The sequence below is a fragment of the Centroberyx affinis genome, unplaced genomic scaffold (genome assembly GCF_046629955.1).
Source record: "Centroberyx affinis isolate AG114_WGS23_722 - 3 ecotype Tasmania unplaced genomic scaffold, CSIRO-AGI_Caff_v1 ptg000934l_1, whole genome shotgun sequence".
Classification (NCBI taxonomy): Eukaryota; Metazoa; Chordata; class Actinopteri; order Beryciformes; family Berycidae; genus Centroberyx; species Centroberyx affinis.
In genome coordinates, this window is record NW_027279511.1 from 199 (window position 1) to 23,257 (window position 23,059).

Sequence of the window (23,059 nt, forward strand, 5' to 3'; positions counted from 1 at the left end):
CAAAATTTTATGGATTCTTCCTTGGCCCATGCTACACCCTTCCACGAAGTTTCGGGCCAGTAGTTTTTCCGTAATCCTGCGATCAGACAAACAAACAAACAAACAAACAAACAAACAAACAAACAAACAAACAAACGGCACCGAAAACATAACCTCCTTGGTGGAGGTAATAAAATAAAGCAAAAAAAAAAGAAGATAAATAAAATGATGTAACAGATGTGAAAAATAAAATTTAACAAATATCAAAGGCTTCTTTAAAAATATGTGGAAAAATATGTGTGACATTGTAAGCAATGTCATCCGTTGATTAGACCTGTATTAAATAAGCAATTACTATGCAAACATGAAGCATATTTTCTTGCATTTGTTCTCAAATAAAAGATAAGGGCCCAATGGAAGACAGGAATCTTGCGCCATCGGCTTTTTATGAGCGGCAGCATTTATTGTCATCATGCACTGGAGGGAGGATTTGTTGCATCTCCCATACCACGTGCGTGTGTGTGTGTCTGTGTGTGTGTGTGTGTGCGCGCGCAATCTATATAGCCAGTCATCTGCAGAGCAGACCAGGGGTCAGCAGGTATACGCTGCATTTCATAAACTGTCAAAACTTCAAACAGCACTCGCAGCACTGACCCAGTGGATGCACACACTGCCTCTCTCCCCTCAGCTTTTACTGCAGGACACAGGAAACAGACCATGGAGGCTAAATCACTGTCCTGACAGCTGAGCTGCTGTCACAGACTGCAGCAGAGGGCCGGGAAACCAGGAGCATACCTTAGCTTAGCTCTGCGCTCTGTTGGCTGCTTTCCGAGACACGGAGAGAGGTTACTCGTGATTTAAAATATGTCAATAAAGAATTCACATTGAGATTCAATTCAGTTATGATTGTAAATCAATGCGCGGGCCGATTTGAAGAAATTAAAGCAGGTTTTTTGCGAGTCATGTAGAGGAAAGTGGGTGTTTTACGTGTAAGAAAGTATTAAAACGAGGCCACAGAATGAATGTGTGTACAACTCATACTGTTTGAGAGTGCGGTGGTTGAAGACATACTGCTGTATGTTCTGGTTGGTTTTGTTCATTCTAGGGAGGAACATGAACTTTGCTCTGGGTTTTACTTGAGTGACATTCCACTGAGCTTGACCCCACAACACATCTAACCTCGAGCAAAATTTGTGCATGGATGAATACGGAGACAGAAGAGAGATCATGAAAAGAAAGTGAAGTTCATGATTTCGCTTTTAATGTGCACATTACTTGCTTTAAGGGAAGTAGTTGTGATAGTACAGGTAGGCCTCTAGGAAACTGTGAATTTAGAAACTGATTTTAGCACTGAATGTAAGCTGAATTTTAAGTCCAGTCCAGCGTAATCTCCTGATCCAAACCTGAGATTCAAAGGCCGACAGTAGGTCTCCACTACACTATCTCAGCACGACACACAATAGCCACTGAACTGACCTGCGCTGCACCGGCCTTCCACTTGATCCTATAGGGATTGAGATCGAGTGACCTCCTTCCTATGCCAGGTAGTTTCCAGTGGGTTGCTTGGCTTGTGTACAGGCCGGCCCCTGTCACCCCATGGGGAGAGTGAAGGGGACATGTGCTTTGCTAGTTCTTGCCCTCTCAACACACACGGAGCCCACATTCCCCTTTCTAGTGCCGTAGAAGGACACAAAACTGGCCAGGTATGCCGCCAGACTGAGAGTCATGGAGGGATCCACAATGGGCCAGGTTGTCCTGAAAATGGGGAGGAGGAGGCATCTAAACCATACCATACATAATGGATGGATGGATGGATAGATGGATGGATGGATGGATAAATGTAAACATACTGTAGATAAACAGATGCAGATGGCATGCACACAAATGACTTTCCTGCACGTACACATACACATAAACACACACACACACACACACAGAAACTATGCCTGCCTCTGGTACACCACTGTTTTGACATCCGCTCTTTGTTAAGATGAGATGGAAGCATGTCATCATCCCATGCCTATCAATCAGATCACCTACGGCCATCCTTGTGAGAGCGAGGAGTGATAAAGTCAAGGGTAACCGTGCCAAACGTCTGCAGGAATGCAAAAGCCGGGCACCAAAGAAGCTGCCTCTGACTGGCAGCCATCAGCGATTAACACCCTCTCAGACAACGGAGCAATTTGTATGTCAAGAGGTAAAGATATTTAACTAGCGCGGAGGTATGTGCAACGATTAACAGAAGAAACATCTCCCATTCCTGAAGGGCGTTTCACATGCACAAGTCACGCACACAGAGAGAAAATGTCGAGCCGCAGCAGATCTGCAGGTGGCTAGTGCAATTATATTGAAATTGAGAGCTGAAATGAATGCATGACTGTGTTCTTGTCATTTCAATAAAGAAATCCCTTAGACCAAAAGCTACACATTATGCAGCCATCATACAGTAGATCATGGACATACTGTATAGGCCTATTGTGGTTGCCTTCAAGTAGTCCAGTGTCCACTCTGCTTCTGATTCCTTTCTTTTAACACCACATCAATCTAACATGCTGTACACTATCACTGCGGCTCTCTTGCTTAACACTTAATGCTTTTCCTCTGTCAAGAGTGGTCATTACTGTACAACACAGTGTTTTGACAGCTTTTTGGCAGGTCATGTCTGCTTCAATCCTCGGCCTCCTGACGCAGACGGGCTGCAATGCCTCCGAGCAAATTCCCCAGGAAACATGGGATGAGTGAAGTGTTGTTCCATGATGAAACTATGTTCTTTCGCGGATACAGGCTTATAGATTGCACCTGTGTATTTGCTTAGGAAAACATGTTTTTCTTTCTTATGAACACTTTTTAATGGCCTTGACAACAAGTCAAGATATCAGCTTTCTTCAACCTCAGATGCACTTGGATATATGCTAAAACTGTATTGAAATTAACATATACACTAAATGTTCCTGATATTGAGTTGCAGCCCCTCTGCACAATCCACATCTCATCTCCTCCTTAGTGATTGGTAGCTAAGCAGATATTTTGAGGACATTACCACTCATCCTACACAGCCACTTGACCACATGTATTTCTTCCTGCCTAGATGTCCTTGGTAACAGAGTAGAGTCTTGCTTTTAACCTGAAGGTCAAGACTGAACTACATTACACACATGCCTTGACCATTGGCGCCAAGTACCGCTGACATCATCACTCTGACCTTTGCGTGAAAGTAATTTTAGAGTGCCAATTGCTAAGGTGTCAATGACATCTGGCAGTGTAAGTATGAATATCAAGAGCTGTAAACTGGGATCTGGATGGCTCCTTTGTACAGTAGCCAGCCACACTAATCCCACTTGGCAATGAAGGTTCCTGGTAATATGAATCAATGTAGATGTTTATCACCCTTAAGAAACTGAGGATCCACATTTAGAATGTCAGATTGAATGCATCCTCGGAGATGTGAGGCAATGATGTGTTCATTATAGTTGAACTGATATCAACTTGATGCATTGTCCATACATCTGGTGCAATCCACATGGCCGGAGAGCCCTTTCTTGTATACTGTACTTATGGTTATGATTGAATAGAAATTCCTTTGTCTTCTACTGTGGTTCGAAGTATGATCTATAGTATCTATACAGTCCCATGCAAGCGATTTTGGCACAACACCTCTTAAAAATCCTTCAGCTCAAGGGAGCCACCTAGCTCATCCATATCTGGGTTTCTCATTACATGTGAGGTTAGCAGGGAACGCAGCTCAGGTCCACTTTCCCCTCGGGTGGAACTGCAGCAGACGCTCTCACTGTCCTGTCTCCTGTACCAGTGAGATCAGACCTTCCTGTCTGTGGAGGCAATTTCCTGTGCGCTTTGGGAGATGGAGATATAACTTGATTTGCATCAAACTTGCACTGAACTTGATTTTTTTTCTGAGACAGCATTTCTCTCAAAGATGTTGATATTTCTTCATGCTGCTGTGAGCATGATGGTGAAACACACTTTGTAGTGCCTTTGCAGACTCTCTAACAAGATGTTTGTATTTGTTTCCCCCCTCAAACATTCCATGTTGTGTGTTAGTGAAAACATGAAAATTTGGGGGGAGGTTTGCAGAACACTCCTCCTTTGGCAAGGGTCCCACCCCCTTCACAGAGTCCAAAGTAGAGCGGCACACACTCTCTCATGCACACATCTCTGCCTTATATGGGTGAGGTGACATCATGGACTAGAGGTCCGGTGGTGCTACACTGTATTTATTCACCTTTCATTGTCCGGATGACATGCTTGGAATGTGACGGTGGATGCCCTGTGGAGAAGGGGCCCCCTGCCAGCTCGCATCTATTCTCATTGGAGTTAGTAGAATGGCAAAAATGGTTATGAGCTGCTTGTAGTGCATCCAGAGTGGGTAAGTTTTAAATGGAGCTTGTTTTGAACTTTTGGAGGCTGTTTGGGCTGTGGAATGATGCAGAAGTTGACTCGTGTCAGTGCCGCCTATAACATTTGGTTTCTTTTGCATTGCAAAAATGTTGAGGTTGAATATTCTATCAGTCTATTCCTGGGAGTGCACAGAGAAACAATGCAACTTTGCATTCGGTCTGCTTTGCATGCATTTTGTTGGAGGCTGAGATGAGAATGGGCATGAGCAGCATAGAAAGAAGCTGAGAGAAAAGGAGACCACTCGGTGAGGGGGCGTTAGTTAAACTTTCACTCACAGTTTGTGTTCTTAGTCTTTATCCCATCAGCAAGGATGAAAATAGCAGGAGTATTTGGCAGTTATAGTGTAGAGCTTTGCCAGTTTTCATTTTAGGGACATGGCTAGCAACTAGATAGAAATGGTTAAGTATTTGATTTTAGCTCTTATTCTCTACAATATATCATACATTATCCTTTTACTGCACAATGTGCTAATTATCAATGATCTTATCTGTCATAGAATCTTACAAATGGCTTTTAGTGTTGCAGTCACTTTTATAGACTTAACTTTTAGTTGTGAAATTTTAGTTGTCAATACATAATTTTTCATGCCATAAAGTTATGTATCAGCAAATGATAACATAGATATGTTTCATGAGAAAATTGTGTCTTTGGGATACGTTTCTATGTATTCTGAGATAGTCACTTCCATAATGACAGCCAAGTTTGACAGTCTGGAAAACTTTAATATTATCTTTGGGTAGACTCATGATTGTATTATTACTGAAATATAAATAAGATAAATCTGTGCATCCTTGAATACAAATATTTTCTATTTCCAAGACATAATGACAAACACAGATACGTACGGTAGATGGTAACTTTGAAATCAATGAAATACCATTCACCATGTACTATACAGTATACTAATGTCATGTACTGTACTGTAATGTGCTAATGTTGCCTTTTTTTCTCCACTCTCATTGTTAGATTGAAGAGGTTGCTTGAGAACGAGAAAGCCTACCAGGTGCGGAAAGAGAAGGAGCACTCTAAACGCCTGGCCAAGGTGCGGGAGGAGCTGGTCAAACTGAAGTCCTTTGCCCTGATGCTGGTGGATGAGCGCCAACTGCACCTGGAGCAGATGGACCAACAGAGCCAGCGGGTCCAGGAACTCAGCCAGCAGCTACAGCAGCGCGAGCAGGCACTAAGCGAAGCCAGCGGGCGTGCTCAGGAGGACAGCAACAGGGTGCAGAGCCTGGAGGCTGAGCTCAAGGAGAAGTCGGCCAAGCTCACCCAACAGCACGAGGAGATGAATGCCAAACTGGCCAGTCAGGAGTCCCACAACCGTCAGCTTAATGCCAAACTTTTGGGGCTTACGCATAAAGTGGAGGAGCTAGAGGAGAGCAACAGGTCCTTGAAGAAATCTGAGGAGGAACTGCAGGAGTTGAGGGAGAAGATCAGTAAAGGGGAGTGTGGCAACTCCAACTTAATTGCTGAGTTGGAGAACCTCCGGAAGCGGGTGTTGGAGATGGAGGGAAAGGATGAGGAGATTACTAAGACTGAAAGTCAGTGTAAGGAGCTGAGGAAGAGACTGCAAGAGGAGGATAGCAAGAGCAAAGACCTTAGGCTGGAGGTGGAGAAGCTCCAGAAAAGAATGATGGAGCTGGAGAAGCTAGAGGGTGCATTCAGCGTCAGCAAGGCTGAGTGCACCCAGCTGCACACTGCTCTGGAGAGAGAGAGGGCCCTGACCAAAGAGCTCTCAGATGAACTCATAGCACTCAGAATCCGTATGAAAGAGGTTGAGTCTTCTGAGGTGCGATTAGAAAAGTCTGAGCTGAGCCTTAAGGATGACTTGAGTAAGCTGAAGTCATTGACCGTTGCTTTGATGGATGAACGAAAGAACCTGATGGAAAGAATGAAGTCAGATGAGAAGAAAAAGGAGGATCTGAATAAGATGGTCAAACTCGAGCAGGGCAAGGTTATGGAGGTGACTGAGAGATTGATAGAGGAAAGCAAAAAGCTCTTGAGGTTGAAATCAGAGATGGAAACCAAAGTAGAGACTCTAACCATTGAAAAGGGAGAGCTAAGCACTAAGCTGGCTTATGAAATGGATAAAAGTAAGGATCTTAATTCTAAAGTCAGCCAAATGAAAAAGAGATTAGATGGGTTGGAGCAAGCAGAAAAGCTATCAATGAAGAACACAATGAAATGTGAACTGGGAAGGATGTCTGACCCTTCTAAGAGAGAAGATAACAAAGTTAAGGAACTGACTTTTGAAATCGATCGCCTGAAAAACCGTCTCAAACAACTTGAGGTGGTAGAGGGAGATTTGATCAAGACAGAGGATCAGTACGACCTCTTGGAGAAAAAGTTCATAACTGAGCAAGACAAAGCCAACATTCTTTCACAGCAGGTTGAGGAAATGAGGAATCAGATAGCACGAAACAAAGCAATAGAGAAAGGAGAAGAGGAAAGCCAGGAAGAAGACCTCCGACAACGATGCAAAAGAGAGGAGGCCAAAACCAGGGACCTGCAGTCTGACGTTGTGGCCCTCAAGGAGAAGATCCATGAACTGATGCACAAAGAAGACCAGCTCTCTCAGCTCCAGGTGGATTATTCTGTCCTACAGCAGAGGTTCTTGGAAGAGGAGGAGAAAGCCAAGAACATGGGCATTGAGGTTTTCCATCTCACCAAAGAGCTGGAGGTGACTAAGCGTCATAGTCGAGCTCTACGGCCCAGCTTGAATGGGAGGAGAATGGTGGACGTTGCTATGACTTCCACTGGGGTACAGACGGAGGTGTCACCCAATGGCACAGCAGAGGAGGATACCCCAGCTGTGTTTATCAGGAAGTCTGTCCAAGAAGAGAATCATATCATGAACAACCTCAGACAGAAGTGCCTGAAGAAGCCAACAGAGAAAACTAGTGCCATTGAACGCTGCCCTTCATCTAGCAGTGACCTAGGTATGAAGAAATCCTGGATTCCCTGGATGAGGAAAAAGGAAAACACCCCTCACGGAAACAGCCTGGAAAAGCCACTGCACATCAACGGAGGTACCTTGCCCTCTGAACTGACTATGTCCCAAAAGCAAGGGCAGCCGTTACACATCCGAGTGACTCCAGACCACCAAAACAGCACGGCCACTCTTGAGATCAGCAGCCCCACTGCTGATGACTTCTTCTCCAGCTCAGCTCCCCTCAGCCCCAACCCAGCCCATCCCAAGTCCAAAATCACAATCATTCCCAACCACTCCGCAGCCACCCAGAGGGGGAGGTCCACCGCTGGGCCTCGGGGCCCCGAAAGAGCCAAGTCCCCAGTCACCATCACAACTATATCCAGGGCCAAGTCCCCAGAAAGCAGCCGAGCTTCCTCCTCGGCCTCAGGAAGGCCCTTGTCCCCCATCTCCATCATGACAGTCAGCACCTCTGTAGTAGCTGATACTTCTGCCTCTCCAGAACCCCAGGAGATGACCATGGGCCGGGCAGTGTTCAAGGTCACCCCTGAGAAGCAGATGGTCCCGATGCCTATAAGGAAGTGCCACACCAACACCAACATCATCACCACTACTGACGATAACAAGATCCATATTCATCTGGGCAACAACAACGGCCCTAAGATGGTAGTAAGGCCAGTTGCTACTGTAACAGAGAGCAAAGAGATGACCTTATCTACTGGGACAGTTCTGCGCTCCCCTCGCCAAATCACCACCACTGCTACCAGGACCACACCCAGCAAAGTGATGAGTAGTATTACCATCACTCCTGTTACGTCCACCCCTTCCAGACCCACACAAAGTGTGGTAAGTTTCCTCAAGTTAAACCAAGGCTGTCTTTCATTGCCTTCATTTTCTACCAAGTATTTATGAAAGCATTGAGAGTGACATTGGTTTCCTATTCTATATTACACGTATATTTCTTATTATGTAAGATAACTGACAGCTTCATTTTCCACTGTTAGAAAGCAATAATGGGTGAGGAGGCAACATTGTGGTGGTGTTTCAGTGAACCTTATAATATGCTCTTTGTGGAGCAGATGGATAGCGTGACAGCAATGGCCTGATGGACAGGCCTCAGCACAACGGAGCTGTAATGACGTGGCATCTTGCCACCATGCTACAATCATGCTGCAATTTATAGTTGTTATGCACTGTTTACATTCACAAACAGCCACGCAGGGCTCAGTGCCCTCTTGCTGACACAAAACAGCCTTGCACTGGTACAGCACACTGAAACCTAGCATGGGTAAGCACTCACCCGCTGAGGTTGAAATGAAAGAATGAACAAATATTTACATTTTTCACTCACACAGTTCATACAATGCATATGCTCAGTTACATTGTTTAGAATTTCAGAATCCCCCCTTCCTGTAATGGGTTTTTCCCTTTGTCCGTTATTTACTCTTTATGTTCCCCTGAAGTGCTCTTCTCTCTTCATTCTCCCGTCTGAACAACTGTACCCTCTCTCCCCTTTCTTAAACAGACTGGGCATGATGCCCAGCCACCCCGCACTGGGCTGACCCGCATCCCAATGTCCAAGAGCCTGAAGACAGGGAAGGCTGTGCTGGGAGCCCTGGGGATCTCGGGCGGAGTGAGGCTGGAATCACGAGCAGAGAGCCAGTCCATGAGGATAGAAGTTAAGAAATCTACAGTGAACAGTAGTGCCTTTCAAAATGGAGGAAAAGCCTGATGGACACAGAGGAGAGGACAGGACACAAGAATCCATCTATAATCCAAGGTGATGAATGGGTATGAGGTGCTCAGAAATGGCACCAGTGAGATACTCATACATATCTAAACACGGCATGACAAAGATGCAAATAACAGTCACAATAGACTAAGAGCTGTGCTGTGTCCTTATTCAACTCAGCAATATAACACTAGACATTATGGTATGCAGTGGAATTTTGTTGTACTTGAAATCAGGAGTATATTTTATATTTTTGCAAAGTCTTTTGTGCTTGTCTGTCTTGTATCCATTTCTGTCATTTATATGGCAACATTTTCTACATATTTACAGGATGTATTTTGATGGGGATTTGGGTCAAATACTATGTCAGACTATGCTGCTACTAACTACTTCTTGCATTAATGAGTGGTTGTCTCACCTACATTGAGTTTTGTTGATATATTTTGTAAAGAATTTGACACATCATAAGTCACAATATTTGTTTTCATGTAAGTGATGTTTCCTTTTTGTGTAAAGGATTTTGTAAAATGTATTTTAAATAAAATAGACTTTTAAAAGTGGAGTGTGAAATGCTAAATTTAGAATATTTGTGTGAAAATAAGCAACACAAAACCTCATTCTCTCATGACAAAGACGGTTCTGTTTATCTTTGCAAGTTGGCAGAATTCACTGCATGCAGCCGTTTAATTAATTTCACATTAATGTGCCAAGTTGTCAAAGTTTGTATTTACCTGCTGTGTGTGTGTGACAAGAAGATGAATCAAAACAGATCATGGCCTTAAAATCCTGTGCCTGGCAGGCAGCCGGCCAAATTCTCATGGTCGTCGTCCAACAGTGGAATGCTCACTTGCCTGTCCTAAAAGCCCACTTTGAATCAAAGAATAATAATGTGTCCAGTAAAGCAGATGAGCTACACATATTTGGTCAGTTGATCTAGGGAGAAAAATAGGCAATCATCAAACGTAAAGCAAATTAAAAGTAGTCCTCAGATATTTCACATTCTTATTTCAAAATGCAAGGAAACCACATTAAGGCCCAATGTAGGAATTATTCATTCATTTTCGATGTCAAACTCCAACTGTGATGCTTGGTATTGTATGTATATATATACATACATACATATTTAATTTCAAACCAGTGTTATCCATCAACATTCAGGTCTCCTTGTATTCTGCATCCCTCAGATGTTTGTGCACCACGGGCCATGTGAGAAAGGGGCGTGTCCATCGCCTGTGCTGACGTAACTACTACGTAAAATCATCCTATTGGTTCAGAAACTTCCTGCTTCTTCCTCTTGGACGAGATTAGCAAACCAGCTAAAATCAACACCACAATGAATAGATATTTGAAATAGATAGCAGGGTAGTTACACTCCGTGAATAACATTACCATTTGCTTTAGCGTTTCGTCTTTTTGCCCGGCGTGTGGGGCTTGACGAACAACTGCCATCTGTCAACTAAAGTGGATTATTTTGCTCGAAGGGGATTGCAGCCATGATGGCGTCAAGCTACAACGCTAAGGAAGAGGACGGACACCATTCGGGTTCATCGAGTCATGGTGGCGCTGGGGCTGTCAAAAGCAAAAAGCCGGACAACACTGCGTTCAAACAGCAGAGACTGCCAGCCTGGCAGCCCATCCTGACAGCCGGCACCGTCCTCCCTGCTTTCTTCGTTATTGGGCTCATCTTCATCCCCATTGGAATCGGCCTGTACGTCACATCAAACAACATCAAAGAGTATGAGGTAAAGTTACAGTAAATATGTCTGTCAGTTTTGCATCTTCTGCAGTAACTACTACTATTGAACGTCAACAGGACAAACAATTGTAATAATTTCCTTTTCTTCGAAGTTAGTTCTCTCTTGTATGGAGAGAACGGTACGCCAAACTCCTTTTAAACGTCTGGTAATGTAACGTAACCTTGCTTAACGGCAAAAGCATACACACCATAAAGTATGGCTCAATATTTTTCGGAATTGATAGACGTTGCTCTTCAATTCGGGATACATACAATCCACCAAGCAGCATTTAATTCAATTCCAACTGTTAGAATTGCTTCCTCTTGTTCTTACCATCTTATTCAACCAAAATACACAGTGGTGGGCGGTAGCGAGCAGTGTAAACCCGTTCTAAAAGTGTACATTTTATTGAAATAAATCCTGCTTGGTGGATTATATGTACGCCGAATTGAAGAGTGAGTCGTTTCGATTTTAAATCGTCTGGAATTATGTTAAATGGGATTTGTATTTAACTACAAGCAAGACCACAATTAATTGCTATATGTTTGAATGGGTTGTGATTGTGATGATATTTCCATACAAGAGGGAATGGCACGTATCGAGACTACGCCACTGTTTGCTAATCTAACTGGTCCATCATTTTCAGGTTGATTACACTGGAGTTGATATGTCAAGTCCATGCTTCAACTGCGCCCAGAACTTCAGCTGGAACAGCACAACATCATGCAACTGTTCTGTCCCCTTTACCCTGGAACAGCCATTTGAGGTGAGCCGTGGACCCAATGAATAATTCATGCATTCAGGCCCAGAACTGATAGTGCTGCTCTGAGTATACTAGAACTGCTCTCCTGACAGCGAATGTCCATTAAGGCCTATTTGTGTTCGAGGAGACACTCAAGGTTTGGCTCAAGCCTTCGTAACATTGATTATTCCAGTTTTAGGGCATACACTATACACTTAACGGTTCAGTCCAGCAACCTCTTCAGAAGGCTGCTATTGATTACTTATAGGAATCCCTCGGCTTAGACTGTACTTTACACTTGCCTTTCATCTCAAGGCTTTCTGGATAAGCCTAACCGATAATGTTTGCTACAACCCAGATATGGCTGATAAATGAACATAACACAATCTAATGATTTGTAATTTTGAAGTGTAGCTGGAAAGTAAAATCCAGATAAAACGACACCAGTCTGCTCTGAGAAAACAGTATTTGGTACATATGGAGACTTAAGTAAGTTACTCTGTGTTGTGTACGATTCTGTACGAAACAGGATAAGATAAAAGAGGGAAGTTTCAGTATCAGCTACGCCTATTGCTAGACTGTTACAAGAGCTCAGCTATCCCCGTCCTGCGACTGGTGAATTGACCCAGGCACAGATAGTATTGGTTCAGTGAGATACCTGTTGCTGCCTCCCTGCTGATGCACCCTGTCTCTTTCTCTCCTCCCCTGCAGAGCAATGTCTTTATGTACTACGGCTTATCCAACTTCTATCAGAACCACAGACGCTATGTGAAGTCCAGGGATGACAGCCAGCTGAATGGTGATAGGTCGTCTTTGAAGGTATGTAAGGACATGATGAGTGTCATCTTGGAACATGACATTTTTTGGGTCCATCAGGCAGAGTTTTCAATAAATGCATTTACAGAACCCGAGCAAGGAATGTGAGCCGTACCGCACGAGTGATGGCCTGCCTATTGCTCCATGTGGGGCTATAGCCAACAGTCTCTTCAACGGTAAGAAACTTGAAACTCGACACACGGCTTTGCCGTTTTCTCCACAGCATTAAAAGGAATATTGGCACTCTCTTGCTCTGCCGCAATCTTATCTGACTGTTTTGTACAGAGCTTTTAGTAGGATTTTTAATAAAGCTTGACCTATCAGTTTGCAGATGTTCTGCTCATTTGCAGCACTTCATTCATCATGTAAGAGCTTGTCTGACCTGTGGGAATATTGACTTTCACTTCATTTTAATGTGTTCCTCTGTTCCCAGACACTCTGGAGTTGTATTACATTGATGCCAATGGCTCCAGAACTGCCATTCCTCTGGTGAAGAAGGGCATTGCGTGGTGGACGGACAAGCATGTGAAGTTCAGGAATCCCGGTGGAAACAACAACAACCTCACTGCAGCTTTCCAAGGTGATTTTACCGCTCTGTGCACAGGACCTCTCTGGCTTATAAGCAGTTGAGTTGCTGTTACTAACTTGGTCGTGTCTCCTCCTTCCTCAGGCACAAGCAAGCCGGTGAACTGGAGGAAGCCAGTTTATGAGCTGGATCCCTTGGACGTTGACAACAACGGATTCATCAATGAGGACTTCATCGTGTGGATGCGCACGGCCGCCCTGCCCACCTTCCGCAAGCTCTACCGCATCATCCAGAAGAAGGCCAGCATGACCCCCACTCTGCCCAGTGGCAAATACGTCCTGGAGGTCACCTACAGTATCCTTTTAATGCCAACTATAAACCCCATACTGTCTAATCCAAACTAGAGGCTGCAGGGCTGGTTTCCATGATCCAGATGGATCTTACTCCTGTTTGAAATTCCGTATGTGAAGCTGCACTAGGCAAGATTTTTATGTAAAAATCCACCCATCTCATAAGTCAGAAAGTGGAGCTGCAACAGAGAAGAGTGTCCAATCCTCCCCTTATTGAGATGTCCTAGATTTGCCCTATTTGCCCAAATGAAATTCTGGTGTCAGTGTGGACACTGGTGGGAAATCTTTTCCACCTCCAGGAAGAGACAAATTGAAACTTAAGATCAAGATACAAACAGCAAAAGCGAGCGCTTCATCCAGAGAAAGCTGGACTCACCAACGTTAGATCTTTCCCTCTCATCCCTTTCATATTCTTTGGTAGGAAGCATCACAGACCAGCTGGGTTGATAAAGATGAATGAGCAGAATGAGCTATAATTTAGGTAAACTGCTTAATAATGTTCGCAAAAGTTTTTAACACTAATTTCAATACATTAAGGGTATATCTGTGATTGAAAATACTTGACATGGTCCATTTATAAATCTTGCTTTAAAATGTACTTTTCAGTCGATCCAGAGGTCATTTCCTTTAACCGTGTGTGATCAGATTACCCCGTGCGCAGCTTCGAAGGCCGGAAGCGCATGATCCTGAGCACCATCTCCTGGATGGGCGGCAAGAACCCCTTCCTGGGCATCGCCTACATCACCGTGGGCTCGGTCTGCTTCTTCCTGGGCGTGGTCCTGCTCATCATCCACCACAAATACGACAACCGCAACAACAGCGCCGACATTCCCAACTAAACCCCCCCCCCCCCCCCCCCCCTCGCATGCGCGGGCGGCCCTGCAAGGCCCCCGTTCTGGACCGCTCGTCCATTTTAGCCTGAATGCACTGGTCTTTGTAAACGTGTGTTACGTGTCTGTGTAATGTCAGCATACACGCTAACCTCCCGCAAGTGAGGGCTGTAGTCAAGTGTCTGTTTTTTTAAAAAGCTGGGCTAAATATGTAGGACTATGAAGGCGAGAGAAGGATGCTGGAGCTTTGGGTTCTGTGTCTGTGCGTATGGCGTAGCTTCAAGATGGCTGCTGAGAATGTTATTTCTGGTCTTCAGATACATAAATGTGTTTTATTTTCTATTTATCTATACATTATCAAAAGTCTATGTATTTTATTTTAGCAGTGCTTTGCGACTGGCTTAATTATTGAAGGATGTATGTATTTTTCAAGTGAGTTTTTGTCCATATTATGTACTGTTGTCCTGCTGATGAATGTACCATTGTATTTCATTGACATACCTCTGTTGTTCTTTCAGATTGGCTTTAATATAGGATGGAATACTCATAGAGAAATTGCGTATTTGCCGGTAATTACGGGAAACATTGATGTTTAAGAAAAACTATTTTATCCTTGCAGAGGCATAGAATATTAATGACAAATGATACCAAAAATGTGGTTATGTTACCTGCTCTCAGCACTGATTGGGCCATTCATAAGGCGTCTTTCTTAGGAATTATTGAGAATGCTCAGTTTCTGATCTTACAAAGTAAAATTTATTAATCATGGAGAAGTTATACTATACCACTTTATCCAGTGTTCTGTAAATTGTTGTATATCAGGTTGCATCTCTTGCCGACAATAGCACAGAAATTCTTCAGTTTTTATATTTTGAGCTGATTGTTGATTAAATTCCCTTCCATACTTCGATGTTGACCAAATGATATGCACTTTAAAAGTGTCACATTTGTTAAGCTTTTATTCCCCCTCATTTCATTCCGCCCTCCTTTATAATAACATGTTCTATAATTTATCATAAATCCGAGTAAACTGTTTAAATCTAAAGTTTATGGGTTTTTATAAAGTTTGTAGGGTCGTATTAAAGAACTGTTGGTCAATGCATTGTTGTCATTTGTGATTTCATAGGTCAACATCATATCAGCACTAAGGTGACTGCATAGTATTGTAGATTACAGTAGTTGGTAGACTTGTTAAAAAGCCCTTAACCTGAACTGATTCTAAAGCAACATTTTCATCAGACTCCACACAAGTATGCATAAAAATACAATTGTTATTATTGTTATTATAACTCATTATAACTATCTTATTATAAGTTTTAGTGTCATATGGTCTGAATGCTGTTTCAGAGCCTTGTCCACCCTGCCAAGAATAAAAAACTGGGGGAAACGCTGAATACAGAAAGTTTTTGGCATGAATATGGTCAAATGTACAGATATTCCATATTGGTACCAAATATTAGCGTTCGGCAGCTTCAGTCTAAAAATATGCTCATTGGCCTTCACATGCCCATATCAGTCGAATTGTTGCAAAGGGAAAGACACACATGCACTGACATAAATTGAGATATCCACATGTTCTTTGACTGTTACTTTATGCTTGTGTGGTGTTTTTTTCAAAAGGACCCTTTGAGGTTAAATATTTAAAAAATATTTTATGAATTTCTCCAATTGTGAAATACTGCATTAACAGCAATAACAATAGCAGTTATGTTATTATTGTTGTTGTTGTTGTTATTATCATTACTGTATAAATGATAAATAACAATAAGTATGACGTGAAATGCTACTAATGAATTCTGATGCGACCGGAAGTGTAAGACCACCCAAAGGATTGTGGGAAGTCAAACTGTCAGTGTCCTTGTGCTGTGCTTTAACCTCCTAGCTTCCCACACAGAAGTGTGCCAAAATGTACAGACAACTTATGGTAAGACAGCAATTTCATATGTTTTATTTACCATAAAACGTTACCATACCATAACACGCCCTTAAATGTATCAGTAATAGGTAACTACGCTGTAAATCAGCAAGATTTCTCAATGTTATTTAGCCAATCCGGCTAACGGTAACCTGAACTATGCTAGTCAGCGTTAGCTAGGTAGTAGTTAGTAGGTATGTAGCTAACGTTGTGAAATCAAGCTGTTTAATTTCAGAAATGAATATATTCTAGTTGTCAATCTTGTTACGGACTGTATCATCACTTGAATTTGTTTCTCAAGGAAAGTTAAGCAACAAGACGAGCGTAGAAATGGCTCTAGCCACCGAGTCAGAAGCAGTTGACCTGTCACAGATGCATTGCTAGCTAGCTAAGTGTTACTATTTGATGTCATTTCCCTCACGCTCTCCCTGTTTAAATTTGTCATGAATCAGAGATAACTGTCGGCCCTCAATGAATTGCTTGTGCCACCAGGGTCTTCGGCTGCTCTCTAAGCGGACCATCACCAGCAGTGCCCGCAGACAGGTTGATAACACTGTTAAGGACAAACAGAAACTGTTTCAGGTAATCTCATCAAGGCCAACAATGACACCCTCAGTAAAACTGAGGATCTAATTAGAACCTCTGCTGACCTTTGTAACAATATTATCTGACACTCTGTCAGACCCAGTGACAAGTTTGGGTTGAGGGAGCCCAGGTCTGATTAGATGAATAATCTAGATTTAAGGACTGTTTCTCTTTTTGACACTTAACAGGACGAATAAGGCAAAGGTAATATTGTAGATTTGAAGTAGAGTTTGATATCCTTTCACTGCTCCTAGACAGCAATGCTGACTTGGGAAGCATTGTTGGTAGGAGACAGTAATATTTTTCACAGTGTGAGGTAGGGAAAAAGCCCATTTCACACAGCTGAAATTGTCTGTCTGTCTGTCTGATTTTAAGTCTGAGGCAGTATAAGCAGCCTGAGTATGTAGGCCTAATTTGATTAGGTTTGTAGGTACCTTTTGTCATTACTTTAAAATAGTAATGTGCTTCTTTGACTTGTTGTGATTAATAACTTAGTATAACTTCATTTGTCAATATATGAAGTGAGACAAAATATGGTATCTTTAAGTAATGATAATGCTAATGTTAATGTTAAAGTGTGTATTTTATTCCCAGGTTCTGGAGACAGAATCTAATTATATCCTCTTTGTAGCCTGACAGATAAGTATGTATCATGGATTTTACCCCTAGGATGACTTTAGGCTGTAGTTGGGGCTGGAGCTCTACTAATTATGCATGCAGTTTGATAAGCAAAAATCCAATGCCAAATCAATGTTCCAATGTGGCAGGCTTTGCTGCTCCCTGCATAGCAGTAGAAATCACCATAGCTGACACATGGCCGACCCTTGCTTCTAAATCTCAGAGCAATTACTGCTTCTTTGCATACTGTACTGCAAGTCATTGCTGAATTGCCATGGTGACCCAGCGATGAGCTCCAGTTGTATAAATGGTAAGTTTTCCAGTAAACTGTAGACATGGTGTGCGGAGAACAGCTGGGTCATAATGTTATTGGCAGAGTTGTGTTATCTTTAATCTAAAGCATTATGCTGAAACACACGCTCTTGTTTTTGATATTTATTCCAACAGTTAAAAGTATTACTTTACAAAAATCAGACCACCGCAAACCGTATCTGTAGAGCCAAAAACACATGAAGATCAAAGCTCTCAGGCATTAGTCATTTGGTGATTGTATGACTTTCTTCTTTGCTGTTTGAACAGGAGGATAACGGCATGCCGATCCACCTGAAGGGCGGCACAAAGGATGCTCTTCTGTACAGAGCCACAATGACTCTGACCATTTTCGGTATGTCACCGTTCATTTGAGATTTGTTCAATCATGCTCACCTCAGATACCCCAGACATGGCTTTTAGAATAAACATATTTGATGTCAGTGATGTGACCTTCATGTTTTTACTGGAATGAGTTTGGGAGCAAATTAAGCAGGTCGTCATGAAAGTGTGTCTAGCTATGTTATGTGCATCTTGTCTGTCTGATCTCTCCACAGGCAGCGGATACGTTGTATACGAGCTGTTCACTGCAGCGATGCCCAAGAAGCCATAGTGAACCGTGATTGGCAGATTGGACTTTATTTTTATTGTCTGATTAGAACACAAATGTAATACTTAAACTCTCTTCTCTGTTGTGCAGATTTGAAATCTGGGAGATTATTTGTCCTATCAATAATGTCAATATGTTTCATGCTTGGGATCAATATTTATTGGTTGTACAATTCATGAGCCGCAGATAATAAACAATAAACAGATCTCAGTTAATAGTGTTTGTTTTTGTAACTGATTGCTTCTGCAGCGGGTTAAGAACTAAGTTAAGTGTTCACATTAGTGGACAGTGGGCACAAAGATGGCGGCCCAGTGGTTTGACTTCATCTCCTGTCTCACGTTACAGAGGATCTTGATATGAACATCTGTCACTCATTGCGCTGTGGATGGAGGATCTAATGATGCTAAAATAGGAGACAGCCATCATTATACAACTGGTCTATTCCTTACTGAGAGTTAATCAATGTGTGTTTCTTTGTTTCGAACACTAGAGGGCAGCAGCGAACAACAATCGACCTGCAACGCTTTCATTTTGGCAGCAGATGGACAGGCTACTGTTGAAAGACTTCGCTGTCCCTATTAGTGTGATTAAACAGAGAAGTGATCTTTTCTAGTAGAGTGATGTCGTTAACAGCTCATATTATAAATAAACGGTGAAATAAGTAAACTTCCTTTCATTAGGAAGATTATATATATATATATATATATATATATATTTATTTCTGTTGTCACCTTCAATGCATTAATCAAGAGAAAGACCTCAAGAGATTTTGAAAACGATAAAAGTTCCAACTTTTAATAATTAAGCAGATATTTGAACAACTAAGTACCCCAAATAAAAGGTTGTCCATTGCACTTATCAATTGAACAAAGCCATTTTCCTCAACGCTGCCCCCGTTGTGTACTAGTTAGTCTGACAGTGGAAACACATCAATTCGCCAAGCCAAAGGAATGCAGAGAAAAATGCAATTTCCAAAAAGTGCATCCGTCTCTGGGAGGACATGCATCAACTGACGGGCAGCGGTTTCGTAAGAAAAACCCCTCTGATGGTAAATTGAGAGTTGGGAACTGCCCCCCTATTAAGTAGCCGATGGTGGAAAGATTCTTCCCACTTGGAAAGAGGCTTTTCCTTCTTGGACATCTGCTGGTGGAGCTTCCAGTAGCCAGAGAGCAGAGAGAGGCTCCAGCCGCAGCTCCTGAAATTTCTCTGCTGCCTTCCAGACAGAGGGGGACGCGTCAAGGAGGCTGCGCTCAACACTGTGTCGGTTCATTTTCTGGGGGGTTGAATAGGTGAGTAAGCGGACTTAAATTTATTTAGAAGTTTTTTATTAGAATTTAACTTATTTTACTTAACTATTTTGCCTTCACGAACGATTTGACAGAGAATATAAAACTTATTTACGGTGAATTTTGCAATAATTCGGTCGTTTCTTTCTGATGAAAATGGGTTTTGTGGGTTTTCTCAGGCTTATTATATTACACTCAATATTAGATCTTTTATCGATTTTTTTTAGCTGGAATAAATTACTGAGTCGTTGCAGGAACGGCCAAGAGTAGAACTACAATCTCTTACTGAATTGAATTGAATCAAAATGCGGTGGCATGGGTTTGGAATGACTGCAATGTGGAAATAAACCGGAGCGGTGTCACTGGCAGTGAGGTCCGTGCTGATTTTCAACAGCAGGGTGGGGGTATTGAAGATTTTGTCAAATTACGGGTTTTTGAGGAGATGGGCTCCGTGTCCTCTAAGGGCCAAGAGAGAGAGTTTGGCCCCTGACTGCAGTTTGCGTCTTGGTGCACCAGGCGGGGCGCACAGCCTATAGTAAAGATGACTGAGGCTGCAGGCAGAGTTTTTTTTTAGCCCATATGTATATGGGAGGAATGGACAGGTCTACTTAGAGATGAATATAATCAGGCTACACTTTACGGAAAAGAGCTTCAATCCGTTTCATAAGAACTCTACAATGAATGCACAAAAAGCTTTGAGATAGTTGAGATGTGGATTGTGCAAAAGTGGAGGAAGATTCCCCTAATATTTTGTTCATTCAGTGTAAGAGTTCAGCAAAACTTTGTCCCTATGGGAATATTATATAATATTATAGTGATATCATAGGAGATAAATAAAATTGGCTCCCATTAAGTACGATAAGGTCACTCTAAACACAGTATTCACTATAAGGCCCTATAGGAATATTTTTGTTAAGGCATCCTAATTCGTAGTAGTAAATCTCTTTTAAACATGGTAGAGACAAATTATTTGAAGTTCACTTGATAGTTGAAAACTGCCCTTGAGCAGCGTTTGCTTAATTTTTTTTTAACAAAGTGAATCACACAGAAATTACCAGTGTCAAGCCAGCCTGAATAAAACATAGGATTTCCGGGAAAAATAAAAATAAAAATAAAACCCATATTGATGAGTTTGTGTTGAGACGTTTTTTTTTTTTTTTGAGTAGCCTAATAGAAGTATGGAAATACACTGGCGTCAGTTAGGTAACGTTAGGTATGGCAAGGTGTGGCACTCGCGGTATAAGCATAAGGGGGTGTCAATTGTATCTATATTGTTTTTATCATCACAATTGAAAATAACTAGATCAAGCAAAAATACCTAGAAATCTATTTGGAAGATCTTAAAAAATCACATTCAGGACCAATGTTCCCTCTGATAATTGGACCTATGTCTGATAATTTATGACATTGACCATCACTGATGACCATCAGTCATCAGTCATTGCTCCATAAATTTAGTCATTATAAGCGGGTTGGAATTTTTGGTGGCAAATCATATTAAATTCAGAGACTTTTCCATAACTTAGGCTTTAGCAAAATAATATCCTTGCCAACTTGAAAATGAAGAATAGATCTATGTAAAAGCAGCAATCTCTAGTAAATGAAAATTAACTTTTTTCCCCAAAATGTCCTTTATTTTCATCTCACTTTTGTTGTCCTTTATTTTGATACGATCTTTTGTTGCTCACCCCATTGTTCAGTCCTTTTTTCCAAGTGACAAATTCTGCTTTTATTTTGAAGGCAAAATAGCCGAGCTTCCGGTCACACTGTCTAAATCTGTCTGATTTGAGGCAGCAGTAAATTAGACACCAGTGTGTCCCTTGGCATTTGGCCCCCAGTCACACCAGGTTGTGTTACAGACTCCTGGCTGTGCCCAGTCTGCAGCTGAAGCCCAGTGTTCTCCCTCTGTCCTCAGACTGATTGATGCGCTGCTGACCCTCAAGGGCCAAACATGAAGATCGGGCTGTCAGTGGCCACCGCTGCCTTCCTCGCAGCTCTATTATGCTCCGTAGAAGCTCAAGGTAAATGAAACCAGCACCCCACAGTCCACCAACATACTGTCCCTCTCTCTCTCTCTCTCTCTCTCTCTCTCTCTCTCTCCTCTCTCTCACCATCCGTTGTTTGATGTTACAGTGATTAGTTTTTGTTTTTAAGTCAGAGAGCCATCACATGGAAACACTGCAATAAGTATCTGTGTTAATCATCTGAATAAAGTTATTCCCAGCTTCATGTGTATGATATTTGACTGTGTGTGTATGTCAGACTTACTGTCTGATTTCCTGATGTTTGTCATGCCTTTATCCCCCACTTGCAGCATATTTTGTCAGATTTATCTGTCAAAAGACACATTGCCGTCTTTGATGTAAAATCCAAATCCAGATCCCACTTACTTTTATTTAGGCTGTAATTTAGTCGGTTTAAAACCAATACCTCAGGCGTCATTTTCTCATTCCGATTTGGCAAAGATAAGCAACCAAGTACACTGAAGTTAATTTCATTTACAATTTACAATTTCCAACAGCAGGGCACGGACAAGGAGCAGAACAAAAGCCATTTCATGGCTAAATGTTCCTCTGTAATCACTTTAGCAGAGCTGTTGCTGTTTTCGATTTGCATTTGTGATAGTGAGGGTCTGCTCCGTGTCCAAAACCAAATTTGGTAGAAACATTGCCAAATCTATGGTAATTATGCATAGAAATGTGCGATCACTTATTTTCAACTCATGATGATTATCTTGAGGTTGCAGTAGATTCTTGTAAACCTGTGTAAATCTAATCTGCAGTGGTTATACAGTGGTTGATATAAAAGTATTGTATTTAGTCATACCTCTCTAAGTAAATACAGTTTTTTTTAGTTATTACATGTGTAACAACAGTATACAGTAATAGTACATAGTACAATAGTAACAGTACTTAACAAAAAAGCAATAGGTCTTCTGTGCTTATATAGTATCATTGTTGCAATAGTAATTAAATGCTTATTACATGCTGTACATGTCACATGAGCTAATAGACTGTTATAATCTATCAATAGTTTTGACAATATATGACTCAAAGTAATTTCATATGCAAACAATTTTAGTCCAAATAGTGAATATGGCAATATGGTATGGAAAATTTCAAGATTTTTTCCTCCTGAAAAGCTGCCCGGCGGGGGGAGAGGAGCCGAACGTCTCCTCTCATATATCTTCACTCACGGAATGGAAAGACGTAATACGAGAATCGCAAATTAATCCTCAGACAGCGCAAAGACAAAGAGCCTTTCTCGGGCTTCTTTTTTGCGGGCATTCGCAAAAACGCTGAGTTGCAATCCATATGGAAAGTTAATATGCAGTAATGTTTAATGTCAGCACATGTTGTGGAATTACTTTGGCATCTGTCCTGCCTCTTTGGGAGAGTCGGTGTTCTTTCCTCCTCCGCTTGGTCTCTCCTCCTGGCAGTAGTGCAGGCCAGGCTGGCTGGCTGGCTGGAGGCTGAGGTTACTAACAGAACAGTAGCCAGGCTCTGGCCTCTGGGAGCCACAGAGGTGTCCTTTATTAGGAACTGATGGGACAGACATCCATATATACCTGACAAGAGCAACCACAAGTCCCAGCTCACCAGAGGTTGTTATTCGACAGTACCGTCTTTCTTCCTCTAGGGCTTTTTCTTTTTTAACACAAGAAGATAAGATCAAAGAAA

General features: G+C 42.1%; 4 protein-coding genes across 5 annotated transcripts in view; all 4 read left to right on the forward strand.

Annotated features, from left to right (window-relative positions):
• Window positions 1-5,361: 5,361 nt before the first annotated feature.
• On the forward strand, window positions 5,362-9,525 carry LOC139645959 (filamin-A-interacting protein 1-like; the record flags this gene model as incomplete). Its single annotated transcript, XM_071521844.1, has 2 exons — window positions 5,362-8,170; window positions 8,850-9,525. Coding segments are annotated over 2 exons (3,016 nt in total), but the record flags the coding sequence as incomplete, so codon positions are not given.
• Window positions 9,526-10,349: 824 nt separating this feature from the next.
• LOC139645957 (cell cycle control protein 50A-like) lies at window positions 10,350-15,156 on the forward strand. 2 transcript variants are annotated; one of them, XM_071521840.1, is made up of 7 exons: window positions 10,350-10,798; window positions 11,439-11,558; window positions 12,246-12,353; window positions 12,439-12,526; window positions 12,784-12,930; window positions 13,021-13,230; window positions 13,872-15,156. In XM_071521840.1, the coding sequence occupies exons 1-7, from the start codon at window positions 10,550-10,552 to the stop codon at window positions 14,063-14,065; spliced, it is 1,116 nt and encodes a 371-aa protein (XP_071377941.1). In that variant the 5' UTR covers window positions 10,350-10,549; the 3' UTR covers window positions 14,066-15,156. The 2 variants fall into 2 exon arrangements, with proteins under 2 accessions (XP_071377941.1, XP_071377943.1); XM_071521842.1 differs by lacking the exon at window positions 11,439-11,558.
• A 722-nt stretch (window positions 15,157-15,878) lies between these two features.
• LOC139645958 (cytochrome c oxidase subunit 7A2, mitochondrial-like) lies at window positions 15,879-18,308 on the forward strand. Its single transcript, XM_071521843.1, has 4 exons — window positions 15,879-15,980; window positions 16,464-16,553; window positions 17,754-17,838; window positions 18,041-18,308. The coding sequence occupies exons 1-4, from the start codon at window positions 15,963-15,965 to the stop codon at window positions 18,094-18,096; spliced, it is 249 nt and encodes an 82-aa protein (XP_071377944.1). The 5' UTR covers window positions 15,879-15,962; the 3' UTR covers window positions 18,097-18,308.
• A 931-nt stretch (window positions 18,309-19,239) lies between these two features.
• col12a1a (collagen, type XII, alpha 1a) overlaps window positions 19,240-23,059 on the forward strand; it is a 62,690-nt gene continuing 58,870 nt past the window's right edge. The window contains exons 1-2 of the mRNA XM_071521845.1: window positions 19,240-19,382; window positions 21,295-21,400. Of these exons, the coding sequence (XP_071377946.1) occupies window positions 21,331-21,400 (70 nt within the window). The 5' untranslated portion in view covers window positions 19,240-19,382; window positions 21,295-21,330. The remainder of the gene's footprint in view (window positions 19,383-21,294; window positions 21,401-23,059) is intronic.